Source organism: Trachurus trachurus (assembly GCF_905171665.1).
Source record: "Trachurus trachurus genome assembly, chromosome: 6".
Lineage (NCBI taxonomy): Eukaryota > Metazoa > Chordata > Actinopteri > Carangiformes > Carangidae > Trachurus > Trachurus trachurus.
In genome coordinates this window covers 33,731,526-33,754,408 of record NC_139897.1, presented here as the reverse complement: position 1 = coordinate 33,754,408, position 22,883 = coordinate 33,731,526, and the positions used below count along the sequence as shown (strand labels likewise).

The following is a 22,883-nucleotide window of genomic DNA, read 5'->3' as shown; positions in this document are numbered from 1 at the left end:
TGAGGCAGAAGGAGGAAAAAGAGGATGATTTCAGGAGGAGAAGTAGAGTAAGAGAAGGAGGAGGAGGATGAAGAGGAGCAGGGAGAGGCAAAAGCAGTGAGGACAGAGAGGAGGAGGAGGAGGAGGAGGAGGAGGAGGAAGAGGAAGAGTCCAGTGCTGGTGTGACAACAACAACATCAACAGAAGAAGTTTCCATTAACTCTGAGCAGGAGAGAAAAACAATCTGATCTGAGAGCAGCCGACACCTGAGCCCCGGGATAAATCACCACACAGCTGAGACATCGCCACGACAACCACCACGATAACGACCACGACCACGACCATGACAACCACGACGTGACCTTCAGGTGCAACCATAAATAACGCCACGAAGAGGAAGAGAAGCCGAGGTGACGACGAAAAAAAATGAAAAAAAGAGGAAATTGTGAAATTCTCTGTTTTGATTTTTATTACATCACATTAAATCTCCTGTTGAAGCCTCTTCCTCCTCCTCCTCTTCCTCCTCTTCCTCCTCCTCCTCCTCCTCCTCCTCCTCCTCCTGATGAGCAGTGATCAATGCCAGCTGTCAGCAGTAATGGAGCTGTTAACCACATTTTATTGGTTATTGATCACCGATCAGCTGATGAGTTTCTCTCCTCTCACTGACAGAACTGAAGTCTGAGTCTGATTCACTCACGATGGTTCAACTGTCTCCACACACAGTTTTACATTCATATTCATATATATTTTTTAAATATATATAATTTTTTTCTAGATATTAAAGTTTGTTTCAACACAAATGAATAAATAAAATATAAAACAAAACGACGAGATGAGATGAGGAATAAGACGAGTGGACGTCCATCATGGTGATGAGGATGAGGATCATAACTCCTCCTGACCTCCTCATGTCGACCCCTCGACCTCCTGATGACTCCCCTCCCCCCTCAGTGTGTGTGTGTGTGTGTGTGTGTGTGTGTGTGTGTGTGTGGCCTTGAACAGATGAATCTTCTTCAGTCTGTGATGAACAGCAGATAAAAGTGTTTTCTAATCTGTTTCCAGTCTACAGCCAGAGGTGTGAGGTTAGCAACGCGCTACATTTACTCTGTTACATTTACCTCAGTAACTATTTGGATAAACTGTACGAATCAGCGTAGTTTTAACGCAGCATACTTTTTACTTTTACTTGATTATATTTGTGAAAGAAGCTACTACTTTTACTCCGTTACATTCAGCTACATCCTACTCGCTACCTCTTTTTATCAATCCAGTGCGTGATCTGTGTGTTTATGTTTTGACAAAGATACCTCCAACAGAGGCTCTGTCACATGACTCCAAAACAAAATTCACACTCTAATATTTCGTTGGACTGCATGCACTGCAAAAACTCAAAATCTTACCAAGAATATTTGTCTCATTTCTAGTCCAAACAAATCTCATTCTACTTAAAATAAGACTCATCACATTAAAAGCAGCTTGTTTTTAGACACTTTTTACTTCTTTTAAGCATATTTCCACTTGAAATAAGTCGAAAAATCTGATAAGTTTTTCTTTCTTATTACAAGAACAAAAAAAGCTTTCACTGGCAGATTTTTCTACTTATTTTAAGTAAAAATTTGTTTGATACAAGTGAAAATGATCTAAAAACAAGTTATTTTTTAGGTGACGAGTCGCATTTTACATGAAAAGAGTTTAGTTTTGACTAGAAATGAGACATTTTGACAAGAAATAAGACAAATGTTCTTGGGAAGATTTGGAGTTTTTGCAGTGTGTAGCTTTGATTACGCCATGTTTTCACTGTGGCATCGTTTCAATGAGTTTCTGCAACGTCACAACATTTATTTCCATCTAGAGTTGCATTAATGTTTCAGAGACTCTCAGTGGGTTCAGGTCTGGACTCTGTGGTCACACTGGACCACATGATGGTTTCCCAGTCTCCTTCCAGTCTTTAATAATGTGTTGGACAGTTTTTAACCCAGTTCTAGTCTCAGCAATCTCCTTAGATGTTTTATTTGCTTGATTCGAAAAATGTGACCATTCAGAAAGAGATTAACATCTTATACGACCACAGGATGTGTCTTCAACATGGTTGTTTAAGAAATGAGGCTGCATAAGTTAGAGTTAAACAAGTTGTTGCCAGGTGAAACATAATAATCCATGCAATAATAATCCAATAGGATGCTCTGACCGATAGCGTAGGCAATTTTATGTGTCGAAGGGCCAGAATTTTTCTCAACAGACCCCTTGGTGGCCGGACATTCAAATTAAAAAAATAAAAAATAAAAATTAAATTCACCTTTTAGCCTAATAATGTGGTTGTTCATATCTTATATTTTTATTTTACTTGTGCACATCATTTTCATTTATACACATCTTTGGTGTTTTGTATTATATAAATTGTTACAAATCTTGACATAGCCTATCTAACCTAAAAGTTTAGTTAAATCCAAGTGGTGACGTGAAGTTATTCTGGCTTAATTTGCCTTACCTAATGTTACTTAATTTATTGTTTTAGTTGTTAAATGTTGTTCGTTGGCAATGTCTGAATTTGTTCATTGCTATTTTGTATTTTTGTGTATTTGATTTGATTTGATTTGATTCATGCGCTGATCATTACCCAATAAATCAGAGATGACTCAGCAGTTACTCAGTACTTGAGTAGTTTTTTCACTAATAAGTACTTTACTTTACTTACTCTTACTCATGTAAATATTTCGTTGGCTACTTTTTACTTTTACTTGAGTAATATTATTCTAAAGTAACTATACTCTTACTTGAGTAAAATGTTTGGCTACTCTACCCACCTCTGATCTACAGTATCTGAGTGTGTGTGTGTGTGTGTGTGTGTGTGTGTGTGTGTGTGTGTGTGTGTGTGTGTGTGTGTGTGTGTGTGTGTGTGTGTGTGTTACCTGGGGGCAGGTACTGACAGTATCCGGTGGAGTTGACCAGGATGTTGGTGTGGAAGGAGGCGTCGAACCGCTCGTCAGCGCTGAGAGAGAGAGAGATGATGATGATGATGTCAGAGCTTCATCATGGCTGCAGCCACACACACACACACACACACACACACACACACACACACACACACACACACACACACACACACACACACACACACACACACACACACACACACACACACAAACAGCTGGAAACAAGTGGCCACCCTCAGCCGCTGGTCCAAAGTTTCTGTTAAAGGGACAACCAGGAGTTTTGGAAAGCGAAGTGTTTTCACTACATTTCCCATGAGCCTCAGCGCGCACGGCGAAATTCTTAGACCGATGCAAGACGGACTAAAGCGAAACATTTGCCAAGAATCTTTTCATTGATCAAGAATGAAAGTTCGAGAGGTTCGAGGACGATCACATACCGTCGTACTTCAGACCATAAACGATGATCCGGCGTCGTTATTCCCATGAGCCGCCGGGCAGCGTCCGGGAAAACTAAACTAGGAAATGCTGGGTGAGTTGACCACTAAATAATAATAGCAAGATAACTATAAAGACAAAACGATATATTTATTGAAAATGGACCCATTAACAAGTGGTAACGTAGATTCATCCACATTCATGAGACTCTTTTAGAACCAAAAGCAAACTCCTCATTGTCCCTTTAATGTGAACAGTTCAGCAAGTGGAAGATCAAATGATCTCCAAAGTGCCTGTAGCGCCGCATTATGTAAGAACGCCACATTTTGTAATAAAATTTTGAACACAATATCACATTTTGTAACACGTAGTTACATGATGCACCAAATGATTATCTTTTCTTCATTAAAAAAAAGAGCAACACCCACATCTTGTTACATCTATCTTTGGGCGGAGGATTTCTTGCTTGACATTTTCTCGAGTGGCAGCCAGGCACAGCTCCTGAGCATGCTCATGCATGTGTTAGTACGTCAAGTCCTGAGCATGTGGAGAACGAGCGCAGCCAGAAATCAACCCGCTTCAAGGTTTACATGACAGACAGAACGCTTTAGAAAAGGTTTAAACTAAATCCTTCAAACCCATTGGAAGTTCAATCAGTTTGAGGTAATTGAGACGGTTTGAGGTGTTTATATGAAGCATTTTCAATCAGTTTGGTCTCCCAAACCTATTGAAACCGTTTAAAAATGTCCATGTAAACCCACCTACACTGCAAAAAATATTTGTCTCATTTCTAGTCAAAACAAATCTCATTCTACTTAAAATGAGACTCATCACATTAAAAGCAGCTTGTTTTTAGACACTTTTTTACTTATTTCTAGCAGATTTGCACTTGAAAATTTGAGCAAGTCTTTCTTTCTTATTACAAACACAAAAAACTAACTTTCACTGGCAGATTTTTCTACTTATTTCAAGTGAAAATTTGTTGGAAACAAGTGAAAATTATCTGAAAACAAGATCACGTTTAGATGATAAGTCTTATTTTAAGTGGAAAGAGATTAGTTTTGAGTAGAAATTCGACATTTTGACAAGAAATAAGACAAATATTCTTGGAAATAAAAGATTTTGAGTTTTTGCAGTGTGGTGTTGAAACTGAAAGTGAAAAACCAGCCAGCACCAAGAGAAGAGCAGCGCTGCCGTTTCCTCTGAGAGTTTGTTCAAGAAGTGAAAACACACAAGTTTGTTTTAAAACTTGACTCTGTGCCTGATAATAATTCAAAGTCTGTGTATCTGCCCCCCCCCAGCCCCCACCTTCCTCCTCCTCCTCCTCCTCCTCCTCCTCATTAATGACCACCAGACCCACAGTCCTGCTCTAACAGCCGGCCTCTTCCCACCAACATCAAACTTTGCTCCTGAACGCTGCTGCTCAGTTAATGAGCTGAAACGCTGTTTAGCATCCAGCAGAGAGCCCCCGACCCCCCCTCACCCCCCCTCCTCCCCCCCCAGCTCTGATGTGAGCTCACACTGAGGTGTTAATCCTGACAGAGAGAGGAACCTATCTTTGGCGCCGATAACAGGAAGGGAATTAGCTGAATCAGCGCCGAGGCGACGGAAATAAACCGTGACGACGGAGCAAAGTGAGTCGTCTCCAGCGTTTGTGGATAAAAACCTCCTCGGTCCGACACGAGGCCTCGGTTCAACTCCATCGATCCGTGGGGAAAGGGAAGAGAAAACATGGATCCTGTTGTTCTTTGTTCTGACGTTTTTTTTTTTACATTTTAAAGGAGAAACTTTATCGATCGTTTCTCTTTAGAAGTGGAGGAAGTTAAACTGCAGAGATGAAACTGAATGTTAAAGTGATACAATACAATATGATTTTTAGCAGTAATGATGCAGCTTAAACGCAGCAGCGATGGTTCAAGAATTAAAGCTGCAGGAGAAAGTGGGCGGAGCCTCACACTGTTGGGCGTCCATCCATCCATCAATCAATCAGTCATCTATCTTTCAGTAGCTGCGTTTCCATCACAGGTTTTTGCAAATTAAAAGCGAGATTTCTACATTTTCGAAAAAGTACAATTCCTGTTTGCAGGTGTGCAGGTTTCCATTGAAAGGAGTTTTTGTGAATGAGCCGTAGTTTTCGTAAAGTCTAGTAACAGAAGGAACTATTGTTTGGTTAACCACACAGACATGTTACTGTGTGACACCGCCTGAGTTATCAGACTGAGTTGGATGATTGGACCTCACACACCTAAGTTTTATTAAAATAACCCTCAAATGGTAAATGGTCTGTATTTATATAACGCTTTATACCTGCAACGATACCCAAAGCGCTTTTACATCATACATCGCATTCACCCAACGGACACCAATGAAAACACAGTTAAAAATGTTTTACTCTTCATTGATAAGAACAAACTATATTTATAAATTACATACTGATGAGTATTCATGTGTTATACATGAATAATTCAGTATTTATTAATGCTTAACTAAAGCTTAATAGTGTGTATTTATTATAAAGTGTTACCATATGAAAAAAAAGTGTTTAAATATCGACACATATGAAAAACCGGCTGATGAGAGCGTAAAAATGTTTTGGCAATATTTGGGAGGTTTTTCCAAGATGTAGATGTTTCCATTGCTAGTTTCTGTTTGGATGAAATGCTAAAACGATTTTTTTTTTTTAAACGTACGCAGAGTCCAATTAATTCAACATATTTGAGCAATTCATAATAAAAGTAAGACAAGAGTTACTTTTTCCAGTTAATTTGTTACTTTTATAATGTCTCAACTCAGTTACTTTTTGTGTAAAGTAACTAGTAACAGTAACTCTGCTGGTTACCTGTTGTACAGCAGGATGTCCGGCCTCCAGATCTGGCTGTCGGGGAACCGGACGTTGGTCACACCTGGGTAGTCGGACGTGTTCCACTGCAGGTAGAAGTCTGTCCAATACTACACACACACACACACACACACACACACACACACACACACACACACACACACACACACACACACACACACACACACACACACACACACACACACACACTGGCATTAGAGGTTGAATATGGAGAATTACCAGATCAAGATAGTCAACAACAACAACTTAAAAGTAATTCTAGCAGTCGGTTGCCAGACCGTTGCTATGTAAAAACCACCGTTGCTAGGGATGCTGTTCTGACCAGAGGACACAGAGGAGGAGAACTATGCAGGATATTTATCTTGTGTTTCATTTTTACCTTCTTTAAACAGCTTTGGATGACTTGTAAAAACTCAAAATCTTTCCAAGAATATTTGTCTTATTTCTTGTCAAAATGTCTCATTTCTAGTCAAAACTAATCTCTTTACACTTAAAATAAGACTCATCACCTAAAAATCAACTTGTTTTTAGATCATTTTTACTTGTTTCAAACTAATTTTCACTTGAAATAAGTAGAAAAATGAAAGCAAGTTTTTTGTGCTTGTAATAAGAAAGAAAAACTTGCTCCACTATCAGATTTTTCTACTTATTTCAAGTGAAAATCTGCTTGAAAGAAGTAAAAAGTGTCTAAAAACAAGCTGCTTTTTAATGTGATGAGTCTTATTTTAAGTAGCCTATAATTAGATTTATTTTTTACTAGAAATAAGACAAATATTCTTGGTAAGATTTTGAGTTTTTGCAGTGTGTAACTTGTTACAGGATCTCTTGTTTATGACAGATGAGACTAAACAAATACAGGCATCGTAACATGTATATGATAATCTATTGATCCACCGATTGATTATTAAAAAGGCTTCGTTGGAAAACAAATGCGAACTACCGGGAGGAAAACAGCGGAGAATTGAGCCACAATGGCGGCGACTGCAGGTACGATGTAAACAGAAAGTCACTGTCGAACCCGGTAAAAACATGTTAAAATAATTAATTCAGATTAAATATACTTTTTTATGGAAAAACAATACTTTCATTCTGCACCCCTCTAACACCTCGTGGGTGTATTATTTTTGAAAAAATATAGCTTTTAATAAAGATTCTACATATTCAACCTTTAGTACAGACATCTGCACTTGTTACCCTCAGATGACCCCTGGACATTTTTGTCGTTCACCTCTCACACTTTCCCAACTCCCGACGGTCAAATGAAAGGTCACTGGGGGCTTATTTCAGAATGAAAGTCCATTTTTTGGACTCGTAATGCATTTTTACAACATCCATGACCCTTTGCTGGACAAAAATGTCCACCTCCACCTATGGTTTTTTATTTTATTTTATGTATTTTAAGGTAAAAAGATATCACCATGAAACTTCCCAAATTTATCACTCACATTAAGACAAATATTTTTGGTATTACAAGTTTTGTCAAATATAATGTTCAAATGTGTAAAATGGGGCATTATCTAATTAAATATGCGCTAATTTGCACACATTTCCAGAACAGAAATCTGAACAATGGATAAAGCTACTTTCAAAATTCTTGTTTTATTTTGTTGACACATTAGAGTCAGACGTTTTCACCAAGGGGATTTGGGATTTTATCTCTTTTTATCACTAAAATAGTCACCAGCCATAAAAAAAAAATCAGATATCGCTTTTTTTGTTTTTGTTTTTTGGAATAAAATGTTGTATGAATGATATATCAACAATCCCCTCTGTAAAAACCTTCAGAATAGAGACAGGAATAAAAAATAATAATACAAAAAAAAAAAAAAAAAAAAATACATAGTATGAGAAATCATGTGTTTTTGCTGCAAAAACAACTGGCCAGGAACATTTTTGAAACCCATGTCAAAAGCGATCTTCATGTTTAGCCCTATAAGTTATGTATCACACATATTTTGGGAGTAACTGATGTTAAATGTCTCTCACTATAGGTGGACATTTTTGTCCAGGTGGTAAAAACTGAGGGGTCATCTGAGGGTAAACTGAGCAGAAACTTTTTGTTGTTGTTGTGGTGGATTAAACAGCTGCTGCTCCTGCACATTGAACTGTTTTTATTTTTTTTTATATATATTTGTGCAGTTTGTGGGTCGTTGTTTAAATCACAGAGGGAAGCGACAACAGACAGGAAGTGGGTCTCTATAAACAACAGAGGTAATTTGTGTGTTTGTATCGTCTGAGTGCAGCTGATAAAGCTGCAGCACGTTCCAGCTGCTCACACCCATCACACACACACACACACACACACACACACACACACACACACACACACACACACACACACAAACACTTATGTAAGAGGCATTGTTACAGAGAAGTGTGTGTGTGTTTGTGTGTCTGTGTTAGTGTGTGTGTGTGTGTGTGTGCTGCCAAGAAACATAGGAGTGTGTTGATTTGCATACACAGCTCTGCCGGCCCTCATTACACTTCAGATCCTCTCTGAGATCTCTGCTCTGTGTGTGTGTGTGTGTGTGTGTGTGTGTGTGTGTGTGTGTGTCGATGTGAGGCTGCAATGGCTGGAGGTTGCACACACACACACACACACACACACATACAGATACAAACACACACTCATCGTCCTCCATCCTTGTTTACTTCCTGTCACTGAGCTCAGACGTTTCTCCCTGAGGAATCTGTTGGAAGCTATACGTCGGATCGGCCACACACACACACACACACACACACACACACACACACACACACACACACACACACACACACACACACACACACACACACACACACACATGCAGACATGCAGACACACACACACACACACTAACACACACACAGACTCTGAAGTGTGACGATCTCATCTCGTATTTGTGACAAACTTGTAACAAACGTGTTTGATGTTTCTCTTTTATCACCACGCTGCGATGAATCTGTTTGAATTTAACACGTAAAGAAGCAGAAAATGACTTTTTAATTAGTGTCAGCTGTGTGTGTGTGTGTGTGTGTGTGTGTGTGTGTGTGTGTGTGTGTGTGTGTGTGTGTGTGTGTGTGTGTGTGTGTGCTGTCTCTCCGTCAGACGTCGGTGACCTGGATGTTTGAACACACACAGCTGATGTTTCTGAAACCAACTCTACGTGAAGCTGATGAGGATCTGAAAAATATTCACCCATCCGGTTACTATGGCAACGATTCAGAGTTTCCTTTGGGAAAATGCAGCATTTAACACTTCAGTGTGGACGTCAAGGAAACGGACCAGTCTGACTCCACCGGTCGGACTGGAGAGACTGACTTCACATTAAAGCTCCATGTTTTCTTCTTTTTCTCCTGTGCTTTTATTTTGAAGGGCTGATGGTCCATGAGAAGATGTAAAAACCATCTCAGTGTAGTTTTCCATCTCCTCTCTCAGCTTCTCTCTGGAGCTCTAGTAACAACAGGTCGGTGTCAGCCAATCAGAAGAGAGGAGGAGGCTCTGAACCTCTCTTCTGATTGGCTGACAGGTTTCTAAAATGATCCAACAACAAAATAGAGTAGATTTCAGAATAAAACACTCAGAAAAACCAAATGTTGCAAATTGTTGGATGGTTGCTTTGTTGTGACATCACAAAGTCACAGGAAGTCCTGACGGCTGGTTTTAAGGCTTTAATGGAGCTTTAACAGAAACATCTACCTTTATTTTGAAGGAGTTTTAACTCAAACATCTACCTTTATTGTGAAGGAGCTTTATTACAAACATCTACCTTTATTTTGAAGGAGTTTTAATACAAACATCTACCTTTATTTTGAAGGAGCTTTAACAGAAAAATCTACCTTTATTTTGAAGGAGCTTTAATACAAACATCTACCTTTATTTTGAAGGAGCTTTAATACAAACATCTACCTTTATTTTGAAGGAGCTTTAATACAAACATCTACCTTTATTTTGAAGGAGTTTTAATACAAACATCTACCTTTATTTTGAAGGAGTTTTAATACAAACATCTACCTTTATTTTGAAGGAGTTTTAATACAAACATCTACCTTTATTAGGGTAATTAAGTTGCTTTTCTGTAATTAGCACTTAGTACTAAGTACATTTGTAACATCAGTAATTTTACACTTTAATCCTCTGTTTCATTAAAGTAAAAAAATAAATAAAAAATAATAAAATAATAATAATAGAAACCTCAGTTGTTGAATTACATCAGTCTGCTCCCAGTCAGAGCAGCAACATCATGAAATCACCACAGAGACACAGAGAGAGGAGGAGAAGAAGACGAGGAGGAGGAGGAGGAGGAGGAGGAGGAGGAGGAGGATGAAGGACCAGAGGACAGATGTGAAAGTGTTTCTGTGTGAATGTGTAATTTTCGATGAGCAGGTGAGGACGAGTCGACTGATCAGGTTCAAAGAGGACGAGACCAAAAAGACCTAAAAAAAAAAAAAAAGACCAAAAAGAGACCTGAGAGTGACGCAACGCCGCAAAAAAAAAAAAAAGTTCAAGAGGATTTAATGAGGATGAGAAACACACAAAGAGACTGGAGACGTCCCGCTGGAACAAGATCTGATCCAGAGTCAGTGTTCGGATAAAACTCTGTGTCCAGTTTTAACCAGATTATCCGCCCTGACACAGTTATTATTAGTATTATTATTATTATATTATTCTAACTGGCCACGTTTGGACCAGTGCTGCTGCTGCTTTTTTAAACTCTCCTCCGCTGCACAAACAGGATTTAACACAAACAGACCCACCGTCGCCCCGGGAGACACGGAGGAGTCTGAGATGCCTTGTTCGCCATGACAACGCCGTCGTACCGGGAGAAAACAACAACTTGTGTAAACATGTGGAGACACGATAATAAAGCCAGAGACCGACCGGTCCTGTTTGTTTAGAGGTTGGAGGTCTGATTCTGGAGCAGCTTTTACTGAATAGTTTGAATCCCTGTTCAGACCGTGTAGGTTTACACGAAGCCAAATGTTCTGATTACAATCGGTTTAGAGTCCAAATCCAATGAAAATGCTCCGTATAAAAGGCTCAATCAGAATAAAAACAAGCCCAGAGAGGTGGAATAGACCTTTTCTCAAACCAAAAGAAATGAAAAGTGTGTCATGTAAACGGTGAAACTGAAATGTCTAGTGGCGTTTCTTCACTTCAAATGCTTGAATGAAAGAGTCAAAACAAAGAACAACTACTGAGCTGATCAGACCATAGATCTGATCTGGGATCAGTCGCAGGATGTTTGGATTTCTCGAGTTCTCAACGGGCCTGAACATTAAAGGAGCTTTCACACCTGGATCGATTGGAGACGTTGTTCCGAAACAGGGAGCGATTTACGCCAGAGATCGGTTCGTTTGGTTCCTATGTGAACACACAGGACTCGGGCTCGGATGCGGAACTAAACAAGTGGACCGAGATCGCTTGAAGAGGAGGTCTCGTCTCGTTTCCAATCGAGCACTGGAGCGGTTCGTTTGCAGTGAGAATGTAATCGACACAGAAACCGATACAACACACTGCAGGCTGCTAGACTTGTAGTTCTTGAGACCGGTCTTGGACTTTTTTGTGGTCTCGGTCTTGTCTCGGTCTCACAATGTCTCGGACTAGCAGAACGGTCTCGAAGGGATTTGTAGCCTACAATATCCAGGTAGGCATGCTTTTTGGGGGGATTTCATTCAAGTGGGACCAAACATGTATTTTGTGACACAGACGTGTTGGCACTCGTCCTCTCGCGTTCTACAACTCATGCGGAATAGCAAAATATGGTGAAACTAGTTGGGTTTTTTTTAGTCTCGTTCTCGGTCTCGGTCTTGAGCTCAACTGGTCTTGGTCTTGGTCTTGGTCTTGGTCTTGGTCTGTCTTGGTCTTGGTCTCGGTCTTGGTCTTGTCTTGGTCTTGGTCTTGGTCTTGGTCTTGATACTCTCTGGTCTTGGTAGTGTCTTGGTCTCGGTTCAGGCGGTCTTGACTACAAGTCAACACGCTGCTGAGCTTCAGTGGTTCTCAACGACCAGGCTGCTGGTTTAGTTTAGTGGTTTAGTTCTGGTCGCGGATCGCTCAGGTCGGCTTCTTCTCCTTCTTTTTTTCTTTCTGTGTTCGGGTCAGATTAGGGATGAAAATATAGGTTACACAAAATACTTTAAGATTTTAATTTTCAGCCCCATTGAGACCTCTCCTCCATGGATTTTTTAAAAATGTATTTATTATAAGAGAGAGTTTGTTAGCACATGGCATTTGTTCATAACTTTGGAGCTGTTACCGTTACCGTGTGTGAACACAAACGGCCCCCAAAAAGGAACGCAACAGTTGTATCGTAAATCTAACCGGACCGGACCCGCAGGTGTTGAAACCCGGACTCGATGCGGCTCATGAGCATTTATTCTCGGCTCGAACCCGTGGTGGCCGGACTCGGACAAAAAAGAAAGAGGAAAAACGACCTGCGGTATAATAGGAACAGGACAGAACCATGACCACCAGAACTGGCCCCAGAACCAGAACCGGGTGGCATGGAACCGGATTAACTTCCTGTAGCCAATCAGACGCGACCGTTGTCTGTGTCTTTAAATCACTGATGTGTTTTATTCATTTATTTTATTTTTTTGAGCAGTTGAGTTGAAACAAGAAGAAAAAAAAACTGAAAATTATCGACAACGCTGTAAAAATCGGAGCTCATCCTGACGCCCCTGAAGGCAACACGCTCTCTCTGCTCTGGAAATGTCGATACCGAGGCTGTTTCTGTTCTCAGAGAGATGAAGTTCAGGAGGAGAAAAAACTTCCAGCACTTTGACATTAAAAAACTACACACACACGCACACACACACACACACACACACACACACACACACACACACACACACACACACACACACACACACACACACACACACACACACACACACAACCTGCTGCTGAAATGTTTCCTCTCGCTTCAAGACATTCACTAAAAAAACACACAATGAGAGGGAGAAGGAGGAGGAAGAGGAAGAGGAGGAGGAAGTGAGGCGGTCTACAGTTTATATTAAATAAAGCTAAAACGGTGTCTGGTCTGATGGAAGGAGCTGCAGAGGAGGAGAGGAAGTTCCTCCAGGGAGGAAGCAACCTTCTCCTTCTCTTTCTCCTTTCCCTTTCCTTGTCCTTCTCATTTTCCTTTCCTTTTCATTCTCCTTTTCCTTGTCCTTCTCCTTTCCTTCTCATTTTCCTTCTCCTTTCTCTTTCCTTGTCCTTCTCCCTTTCTTTTTCCTTCACCTTTCCTTGTCCTTCTCATTTTCCTTTCCTTGTCCTTCTCCCTTTCCTTTCCTCTTCCTTCTCCTTTTCCTTGTCCTTCTCCTTTCCTTCTCATTTTCCTTCTCCTTTCTCTTTCCTTGTCCTTCTCCCTTTCCTTTTCCTTCTCCTTCACCTTTTCCTTCTCCTTTTACTCCTCCTTTTCCTTCTCCTTTTCCTTCTCCTTCTCCCTCTCCCTCTCCCTCTCCCTCTCCTCCTCCTCCTCCTTCTCCCTCTTCCTCTCCTCCTCCTCCTCCTTGTCGGTGGCGGGAGCAGCAGATTAAGGCGGATTAGTGCTTCTCCACGTTACAAACACACTGACGCTCCGGAGCAGAAACCAGAGATAATTAAATCTGGACAGACGCATGAAACAAGATCAGGAGGAAACTGCTCTGACATTCACACCAGAGGAGGAGACAAAGGAGGAGGAGAGGAGGAGGAGGCGCAAAGAGAGGAGGGGGAGGAGGAGAGGGTTCACCGAGCAGGAGGAGGAGGAGGAGGAGGAGGAGGAGGAGGAGGAGGAGGAGAAAGGAGGAAGAGGAGGAAGGGGAGGAGGGGAATTTGAGGAGGAGGAGGAGGAGACGCCAAGAGAGGAGGAGAGGGTTCACTGGGCAGGGAGAGGAGGAGGATAGGGGGAGGAGGAAGAGGAGGAGGAGGAAGATGAGGAGAAGGAAGAGAAGGAGGAGGAGAAAGGAGGAGGAGGGTGAGGAGGAGGGAGGAGACGTCACTGGGCAGGAGGAGGAGGGGGATAAAAGGAAGAGGAAGGAGTAGGAAAGAGGAAAAAGATGAGGAGGAGGGAGAGGAAGAGGAGGAGAAGAAGAAGAATGGGGAGGAGGAGGAAGAGGAGGAGGAAAAGGAGGAGGAAGAGGAGGAGAAGAAGAAGGAGGAGAAAGGAGGAGGAAGAGGAGGAGGAGGAAGAGGAGAAGGAAGAGGAGGAAGGAGGAGGAGAAGGAGGAAGAGGAGGAGGAGGAAGATGACGAGAAGGAGGAGGAAAGGGAGAAGGAAGAGGAGGAGGAGGAAGAGGAGGAGGAGGAGGAGGAGAAGGAGGAGGAAAGGGAGAATTAAGAGGAGAAGGAGGAGTAGGAAAGGGAGGAGGAGAAGGAGGAGGAGGAGGAGGAGAACAAGAGTCTGTGTAGAGAAGTTTTGATCCGGTTCGTCTCCATCACAGGAAACTAATCTGGGTCAAACTCCTCCGTCTCTCTGGGATTCAGACTGAGGGAGGAGACGGGACGGTGCTGCTGCAGGTTTCCATGGAGACGGGTACCAACATGGACTCACTTCATATACCACCTCAAACATCTGCAACAGCTGGACCAGACCAGACCAGACCACCATTTACATCAACATCTTATCAATCAGAAACCAGCCGTCAGGACTTCCTGTCACTTTGTGATGTCACAACTAAGCCCCGCCCCCTCACCACCTGGACAACACCATCCATCCAACAACTTTGCAGGATTTGGTTTCTCTGAGTGTTTTATTCTGAAATCTGCTCTATTTTTTTTTTATGGATTGCTTTAGAAAGGTAGATGTTTCTGTTAGAGCTCCTTCAAAATAAATGTATGTTGGTATTAAAGCTCCTTCAAAATAAAGGTAGATGTTTCTGTTAAAACTCATTCAAAATAAAGGTAGACATTTGTATTAAAGCTCCTTCACAATAAAGGTAGACGTTTCTGTTAAAACTCCTTCAGAATTAAGGTACTGTAGATGTTTGTATTAAAGCCTAAAACCATCCGTCAGGACTTCCTGTGACTTTGTGATGTCACAACAAAGCAGTCACCCAAAGCCCCGCCCACAACCATCCAACAACTTGCAACATTTGGTCTCCGTACGTGTTTTATTCTGAAATCTGCTTTATTTTGTTATTGGATGCTTTAGAAAGCAGTCAGCCAATCAGAAGAGAGGCTCAGAACCTCCTCTCTCTCAACCGACCTGTTGTTACCAGAGCTCTGTTCTTTTGGAGTCACTGGTTCGAGTCCGTCCGCCCTCTCCCACTGCTCCTTTCATCGAGCCAGCGAGAGAGAGAGAGGATGAATATGAATAACGTCACTTTGATGAATGTCCGGCCTCTCTAATGTATTCACTGGAAGCCGAGCGTTCAGAGGGAATTAAAGAGAGGGAAGGACATAAAGAGATAAACAATAAAGACTGACCTTCGCTTAGTTCACTTAGTTCTGCTGTGAGCTGCAGTTTTGCTCCTGTAAAGACCTGAACATCGCAAAACGATGTGTGATGTCACAACTAAACATACTGTTCTTTTTCTTCTGTCTTTTAGTTTTACATCTGCTTCAATAAAGAACAGAGCAGATTTCAGAATAAAACACTCAGAGAAACCAAATCCTGCAAGTTGGATGGATGGTGGGTCCATTTGGTGGTGGGCGGGGCTTTGTTGTGACATCACAAAGTCACACGAAGTCCTGACGGCTGGTTTTAAAGGGATAGTTCACCAAAAAATCAAATTTCACTCATTATCTCCTCCCCCTCATGTGGACTAAGGGCTGGGAGAAGTTTCAGAGTCCTCCGTGGCTTCTCTGAGTTACAGCGGGGCTCCGTGCAGCACTGCATGTCCATATGACGGTTGCGAACGGAGCTCACTTTTCTTCGTCCAAAAAGACACACCAAAAAACATCCAAATACCTCCATAGTGCTCGTCTGTAATGTCCCTCTGGTATTGAAGCCTTGACATGAGAAATTGTTCCGAAAAAAAATAAATGAGTCTATATTTTATGCTTGTTTGTAGCGGAAGCTCCCAGTGTCTCAGTTCACTGCTTTGCCTGTGTCTGTGCAAATCTCGTGCAATTTGCATTGACACCCAGTTCACGGCTCCGCAAATCACACGAGATTCCGGCAGAGCAACACTGGGAGCTTCCGCTACAAACAAGCTTAAAATATAGACTTATTTAATTTTTTTCGGAACAATTTCTCGTGTCGGGGCTTCAATACAAGAGGGACATTACAGACGAGCACTATGGAGGTATTTGGATGTTTTTTGGTGTGTCTTTTTGGACGAAGAAAAGTGAGCTCCATTCGCTACCATCATATGGTCCCCTATTTATAAGCAGTTTCTGCTTCCCTGGGGTTCCCTTTCATGTACATCTGTCGTAATTGTAAATCTGTAATATATTCTCTCCTGCAAAATACATGAATAAAAATATCTGAATATGAATCTGATATGGACATGCAGTGCTGCACGGAGCCCCGCTGTAACTCAGAGAAGCCACGGAGGACTCTGAAACTTCTCCCAGCCCTTAGTCCACATGAGGGTGAGTAGATAATGAGTGAAATCTGAATTTTGGGTGAACTATCCCTTTAAGGATCAGTTTCTGAATCCAGGCTGTGTTGCTTTAACTTTTATTTAACTCAGGAGAGAAAGTGTGTGTATGGATAAGAACCCCAGGCTGATCATCACCTGTGGCGATCTGAATCATTATTGATATAAATGATGACTTGTAAAAACTCAAAATCTTTCCAAGAATATTTGTCTTATTTCTTGTCAAAATGTCTCATTTCTAGTCAAAACTAATCTCTTTACACTTAAAATAAGACTCATCACCTAAAAATCAACTTGTTTTTAGATCATTTTTACTTGTTTCAAACTAATTTTCACTTGAAATAAGTAGAAAAATGAAAGCAAGTTTTTTGTGCTTGTAATAAGAAAGAAAAACTTGCTCCACTATCAGATTTTTCTACTTATTTCAAGTGAAAATCTGCTTGAAAGAAGTAAAAAGTGTCTAAAAACAAGCTGCTTTTTAATGTGATGAGTCTTATTTTAAGTAGCCTATAATTAGATTTATTTTTTACTAGAAATAAGACAAATATTCTTGGTAAGATTTTGAGTTTTTGCAGTGTGTAACTTGTTACAGGATCTCTTGTTTATGACAGATGAGACTAAACAAATACAGGCATCGTAACATGTATATGATAATCTATTGATCCACCGATTGATTATTAAAAAGGCTTCGTTGGAAAACAAATGCGAACTACCGGGAGGAAAACAGCGGAGAATTGAGCCACAATGGCGGCGACTGCAGGTACGATGTAAACAGAAAGTCACTGTCGAACCCGGTAAAAACATGTTAAAATAATTAATTCAGATTAAATATACTTTTTTATGGAAAAACAATACTTTCATTCTGCACCCCTCTAACACCTCGTGGGTGTATTATTTTTGAAAAAATATAGCTTTTAATAAAGATTCTACATATTCAACCTTTAGTACAGACATCTGCACTTGTTACCCTCAGATGACCCCTGGACATTTTTGTCGTTCACCTCTCACACTTTCCCAACTCCCGACGGTCAAATGAAAGGTCACTGGGGGCTTATTTCAGAATGAAAGTCCATTTTTTGGACTCGTAATGCATTTTTACAACATCCATGACCCTTTGCTGGACAAAAATGTCCACCTCCACCTATGGTTTTTTATTTTATTTTATGTATTTTAAGGTAAAAAGATATCACCATGAAACTTCCCAAATTTATCACTCACATTAAGACAAATATTTTTGGTATTACAAGTTTTGTCAAATATAATGTTCAAATGTGTAAAATGGGGCATTATCTAATTAAATATGCGCTAATTTGCACACATTTCCAGAACAGAAATCTGAACAATGGATAAAGCTACTTTCAAAATTCTTGTTTTATTTTGTTGACACATTAGAGTCAGACGTTTTCACCAAGGGGATTTGGGATTTTATCTCTTTTTATCACTAAAATAGTCACCAGCCATAAAAAAAAAATCAGATATCGCTTTTTTTGTTTTTGTTTTTTGGAATAAAATGTTGTATGAATGATATATCAACAATCCCCTCTGTAAAAACCTTCAGAATAGAGACAGGAATAAAAAATAATAATACAAAAAAAAAAAAAAAAAAAATACATAGTATGAGAAATCATGTGTTTTTGCTGCAAAAACAACTGGCCAGGAACATTTTTGAAACCCATGTCAAAAGCGATCTTCATGTTTAGCCCTATAAGTTATGTATCACACATATTTTGGGAGTAACTGATGTTAAATGTCTCTCACTATAGGTGGACATTTTTGTCCAGGTGGTAAAAACTGAGGGGTCATCTGAGGGTAAACTGAGCAGAAACTTTTTGTTGTTGTTGTGGTGGATTAAACAGCTGCTGCTCCTGCACATTGAACTGTTTTTATTTTTTTTTATATATATTTGTGCAGTTTGTGGGTCGTTGTTTAAATCACAGAGGGAAGCGACAACAGACAGGAAGTGGGTCTCTATAAACAACAGAGGTAATTTGTGTGTTTGTATCGTCTGAGTGCAGCTGATAAAGCTGCAGCACGTTCCAGCTGCTCACACCCATCACACACACACACACACACACACACACACACACACACACACACACACACACACACACAAACACTTATGTAAGAGGCATTGTTACAGAGAAGTGTGTGTGTGTTTGTGTGTCTGTGTTAGTGTGTGTGTGTGTGTGTGTGCTGCCAAGAAACATAGGAGTGTGTTGATTTGCATACACAGCTCTGCCGGCCCTCATTACACTTCAGATCCTCTCTGAGATCTCTGCTCTGTGTGTGTGTGTGTATGTGTGTGTGTGTGTGTGTGTGTGTGTCGATGTGAGGCTGCAATGGCTGGAGGTTGCACACACACACACACACACACACACATACAGATACAAACACACACTCATCGTCCTCCATCCTTGTTTACTTCCTGTCACTGAGCTCAGACGTTTCTCCCTGAGGAATCTGTTGGAAGCTATACGTCGGATCGGCCACACACACACACACACACACACACACACACACACACACACACACACACACACACACACACATGCAGACACACACACACACACACACACACACACACATGCAGACATGCAGACACACACACACACACACTAACACACACACAGACTCTGAAGTGTGACGATCTCATCTCGTATTTGTGACAAACTTGTAACAAACGTGTTTGATGTTTCTCTTTTATCACCACGCTGCGATGAATCTGTTTGAATTTAACACGTAAAGAAGCAGAAAATGACTTTTTAATTAGTGTCAGCTGTGTGTGTGTGTGTGTGTGTGTGTGTGTGTGTGTGTGTGTGTGTGTGTGTGTGTGTGTGTGTGTGTGTGTGTGTGCTGTCTCTCCGTCAGACGTCGGTGACCTGGATGTTTGAACACACACAGCTGATGTTTCTGAAACCAACTCTACGTGAAGCTGATGAGGATCTGAAAAATATTCACCCATCCGGTTACTATGGCAACGATTCAGAGTTTCCTTTGGGAAAATGCAGCATTTAACACTTCAGTGTGGACGTCAAGGAAACGGACCCAGTCTGACTCCACCGGTCGGACTGGAGAGATGCTGACTTCACATTAAAGCTCCATGTTTTCTTAATCTTCTCCTGTGCTTTTATTTTGAAGGGCCGATCAATGAGAAGATGTAAAAACCATCTCAGTGTAGTTTTCCATCTCCTCTCTCTTTCAGCTTCTCTCTGGAGCTTCTGGTAACAACAGGTCGGTGTCAGCCAATCAGAAGAGAGAAGGAGCCTCTGAGCCTCTCTTCTGATTGGCTGACTGTTTTCTAAAATGATCCAATAACAAAATAAAGCAGATTTCAGAACAAAACACCTAGGGAGACCAAATGCTGCAAGTTGTTGGATGGTTGTGGGCGGAGCTTTGGGTGACTGCTTTGTTGTGACATCACAAAGTCACAGGAAGTCCTGACGGCTGGTTTTAGGCTTTAATACAAACATCTACCTTAATTTTGAAGGAGTTTTAACAGAAACATCTACCTTTATTTTGAAGGAGCTTTAATACAAACATCTACCTTTATTTTGAAGGAGCTTTAATACAAACATCTACCTTATTTTGAAGGAGCTTTAATACAAACATCTACCTTTATTTTGAAGGAGCTTTAACACAAACATCTACCTTTATTTTGAAGGAGCTTTAACAGAAACATCGTCCTTTATTTTGAAGGAGCTTTAATACAAACATCTACCTTTATTTTGAAGGAGCTTTAATACAAACATCTACCTTTATTTTGAAGGAGCTTTAATACAAACATCTACCTTTATTTTGAAGGAGCTTTAATACAAACATCTACCTTTATTTTGAAGGAGCTTAAATACAAACATCTACCTTTTTTAGGGTAATTAAGTTGCCTTTCTGTAATTAGCTAAGTAACTATCAGTATTTAAAACACTAAACTTCCATTATAATGATTTCACTTTGTGTCTTGTGTCGTTTCCTGCAACATTTTACACTTTAATCCTCTGTTTCATTAAAATAAAATAAAAAATAAAAAAAACATAATAGAAACCTCAGTTGTTGAATTACATCAGTCTGCTTCCAGTCAGAGCAGCAACATCATGAAATCACCACAGAGACACAGAGAGAGGAGGAGAAGAAGACGAGGAGGAGGAGGAGGAGGAGGAGGAGGAGGAGGAGGAGGATGAAGGACCAGAGGACAGATGTGAAAGTGTTTCTGTGTGAACGTGTAATTTCGATGAGCAGGTGAGGACGAGTCGACTGATCTGGTTCAAAGAGGACGAGACCAAAAAGACCTAAAAAAAAAAAAAAAAGACCAAAAAGAGACCTGAGAGTGACGCAACGCTGCAAAAAAAAAAAAAAAAGTTCAAGAGGATTTAATGAGGATGAGAAACACACAAAGAGACTGGAGACGTCCCGCTGGAACAAGATCTGATCCAGAGTCAGTGTTCGGATAAAACTCTGTGTCCAGTTTTAACCAGATTATCGGCCCTGACACAGTTATTATTATTATTATAATTATTATTATTCTAACTGTCCACGTTTGGACCAGTGCTGCTGCTGCTTTTTTAAACTCTCCTCCGCTGCACAAACAGGATTTAACACAAACAGACCCACCGTCGCCCCGGGAGACACGGAGGAGTCTGAGATGCCTTGTTCGCCATGACAACGCCGTCGTACCGTGAGAAAACAACAACTCGTGTAAACATGTGGAGACACGATGAGAAAGCCAGAGACCGACCGGTCCTGGGTGTTTAGAGGTTGGAGGTCTGATTCTGGAGCATCTTGAATCCCTCTTCACACTATGTGGGTTCACACGGAGCCAGATGTTCTGATTAGAATCGGTTTAGAACCAGAAACCGGGACCAGAACCAGGACCGGGTAGTAAGGAACCGGATTTATAACCAGAACTGGAACCTGAACAGGACTCTGGACCACCACCGGGACCAGGAACTGGAACCAGGACTGTAACCCTTACCAGAACTGGGACAAGTAGTAGGTCAACCTACAGACCCCGGATGTTGATAACAGCTAACCCCGGACTCAGAGGGGAATAGCACTAGCCTATCAGAACTAAATATTGGTGAAATGAAGGAGTTTCTCTGCAGATAATGTGTTATTTAGAGGCTGCATTCTGCTGCCCTGTAGACTCCATTATACGGATATACGCGGCTCTCGGCTGGAGATAATTTCATCTGAACGACTTGTAATGACACCAAAGTTATCTGGGGGAGGAAATGATCAGATTTTATGCTAGAAATAAGGTCCAGATTGTAAAAATTATCCTTTAACACTGCAGGTGTTAAAGGATAATTAACACCTGCAGTGTTAAAGGATAATTTCCGTTTTTCACAATCTGGACCTGGTCCCGTTTGGGTCAGTGTGAAAGCACCATCGCACTCTAATGCACCAAAACTAGTGCGGCCTGAGGAGGTGGTCTCGGTTCGGCTCCAGCTGAACTCTGGTGCGAGCCAACTGCCAGACGAACTCAACACGTTTGAGCTAAAAGGGCTCCCGTAGTCACTGACAACGGGTTAACGCAACGGGGAGACGCAGCTCTGTCCCCACAAACAAAGCAGCAGCAGCAGGGCAGTCGGTCGGTGCATGTCCGCTGAGTCGCTCAGACATTAGACAGGTCGGCGGTCCGTCCCTCGGGTCCGCGGAGCAGCTGGTTACTGAGCAGCAGCAGATCGAGGTCCGCCGTGTTTAACGTTTAACCGGGAACTAACAGGACCGAGCTGGGTGAACGCAACCGGAAACCAGCCGGAAGTACCAAACTAGAAAAGTAGATCGGAACTATCGTTTGCCAAGAGTTATACATCAATCAATATAGAAATAAATGACCAGAGCTACTAACAACCGGCTCTTGAGTCTCCATGAAAGTTTTATCAATTCATCTCTGGTTTAATTAAGCTAATGCTTCCAGATTTCAACCGGTAGTCATGTAGACTAGGGATGTGGAGATTCACCGATTCATATCGGTGGTCCGATATAAACGTATGCGATGCGACTGCACCGGTAGATTCAGGCTACATCGGACATAATTTATGGTTGAATTTGCGATGCATCTCTTCTAGCCTTCTACATCGGTAAATTCCATGGTTAAATCGATCATTTCATTTTCCGAGGCAACCTGAACGCACCATCGTGGAAGCCGTGCCCGTGCGCAGCCTCCTGCCC

The 22,883-nt window shown here is 41.3% G+C and overlaps 1 protein-coding gene across 1 annotated transcript in view; it reads right to left on the bottom strand.

Moving 5' to 3' along the window:
- Positions 1-22,883, bottom strand: part of LOC310987580 (neuronal acetylcholine receptor subunit alpha-7-like) — a gene marked incomplete at both ends in the record, with an annotated part of 58,714 nt that overhangs the window by 19,697 nt on the left and 16,134 nt on the right. Inside the window, 2 exons of the mRNA XM_083973902.1 lie at positions 2,889-2,968; positions 6,187-6,296. Of these exons, the coding sequence (XP_083830028.1) occupies positions 2,889-2,968; positions 6,187-6,296 (190 nt within the window). The remainder of the gene's footprint in view (positions 1-2,888; positions 2,969-6,186; positions 6,297-22,883) is intronic.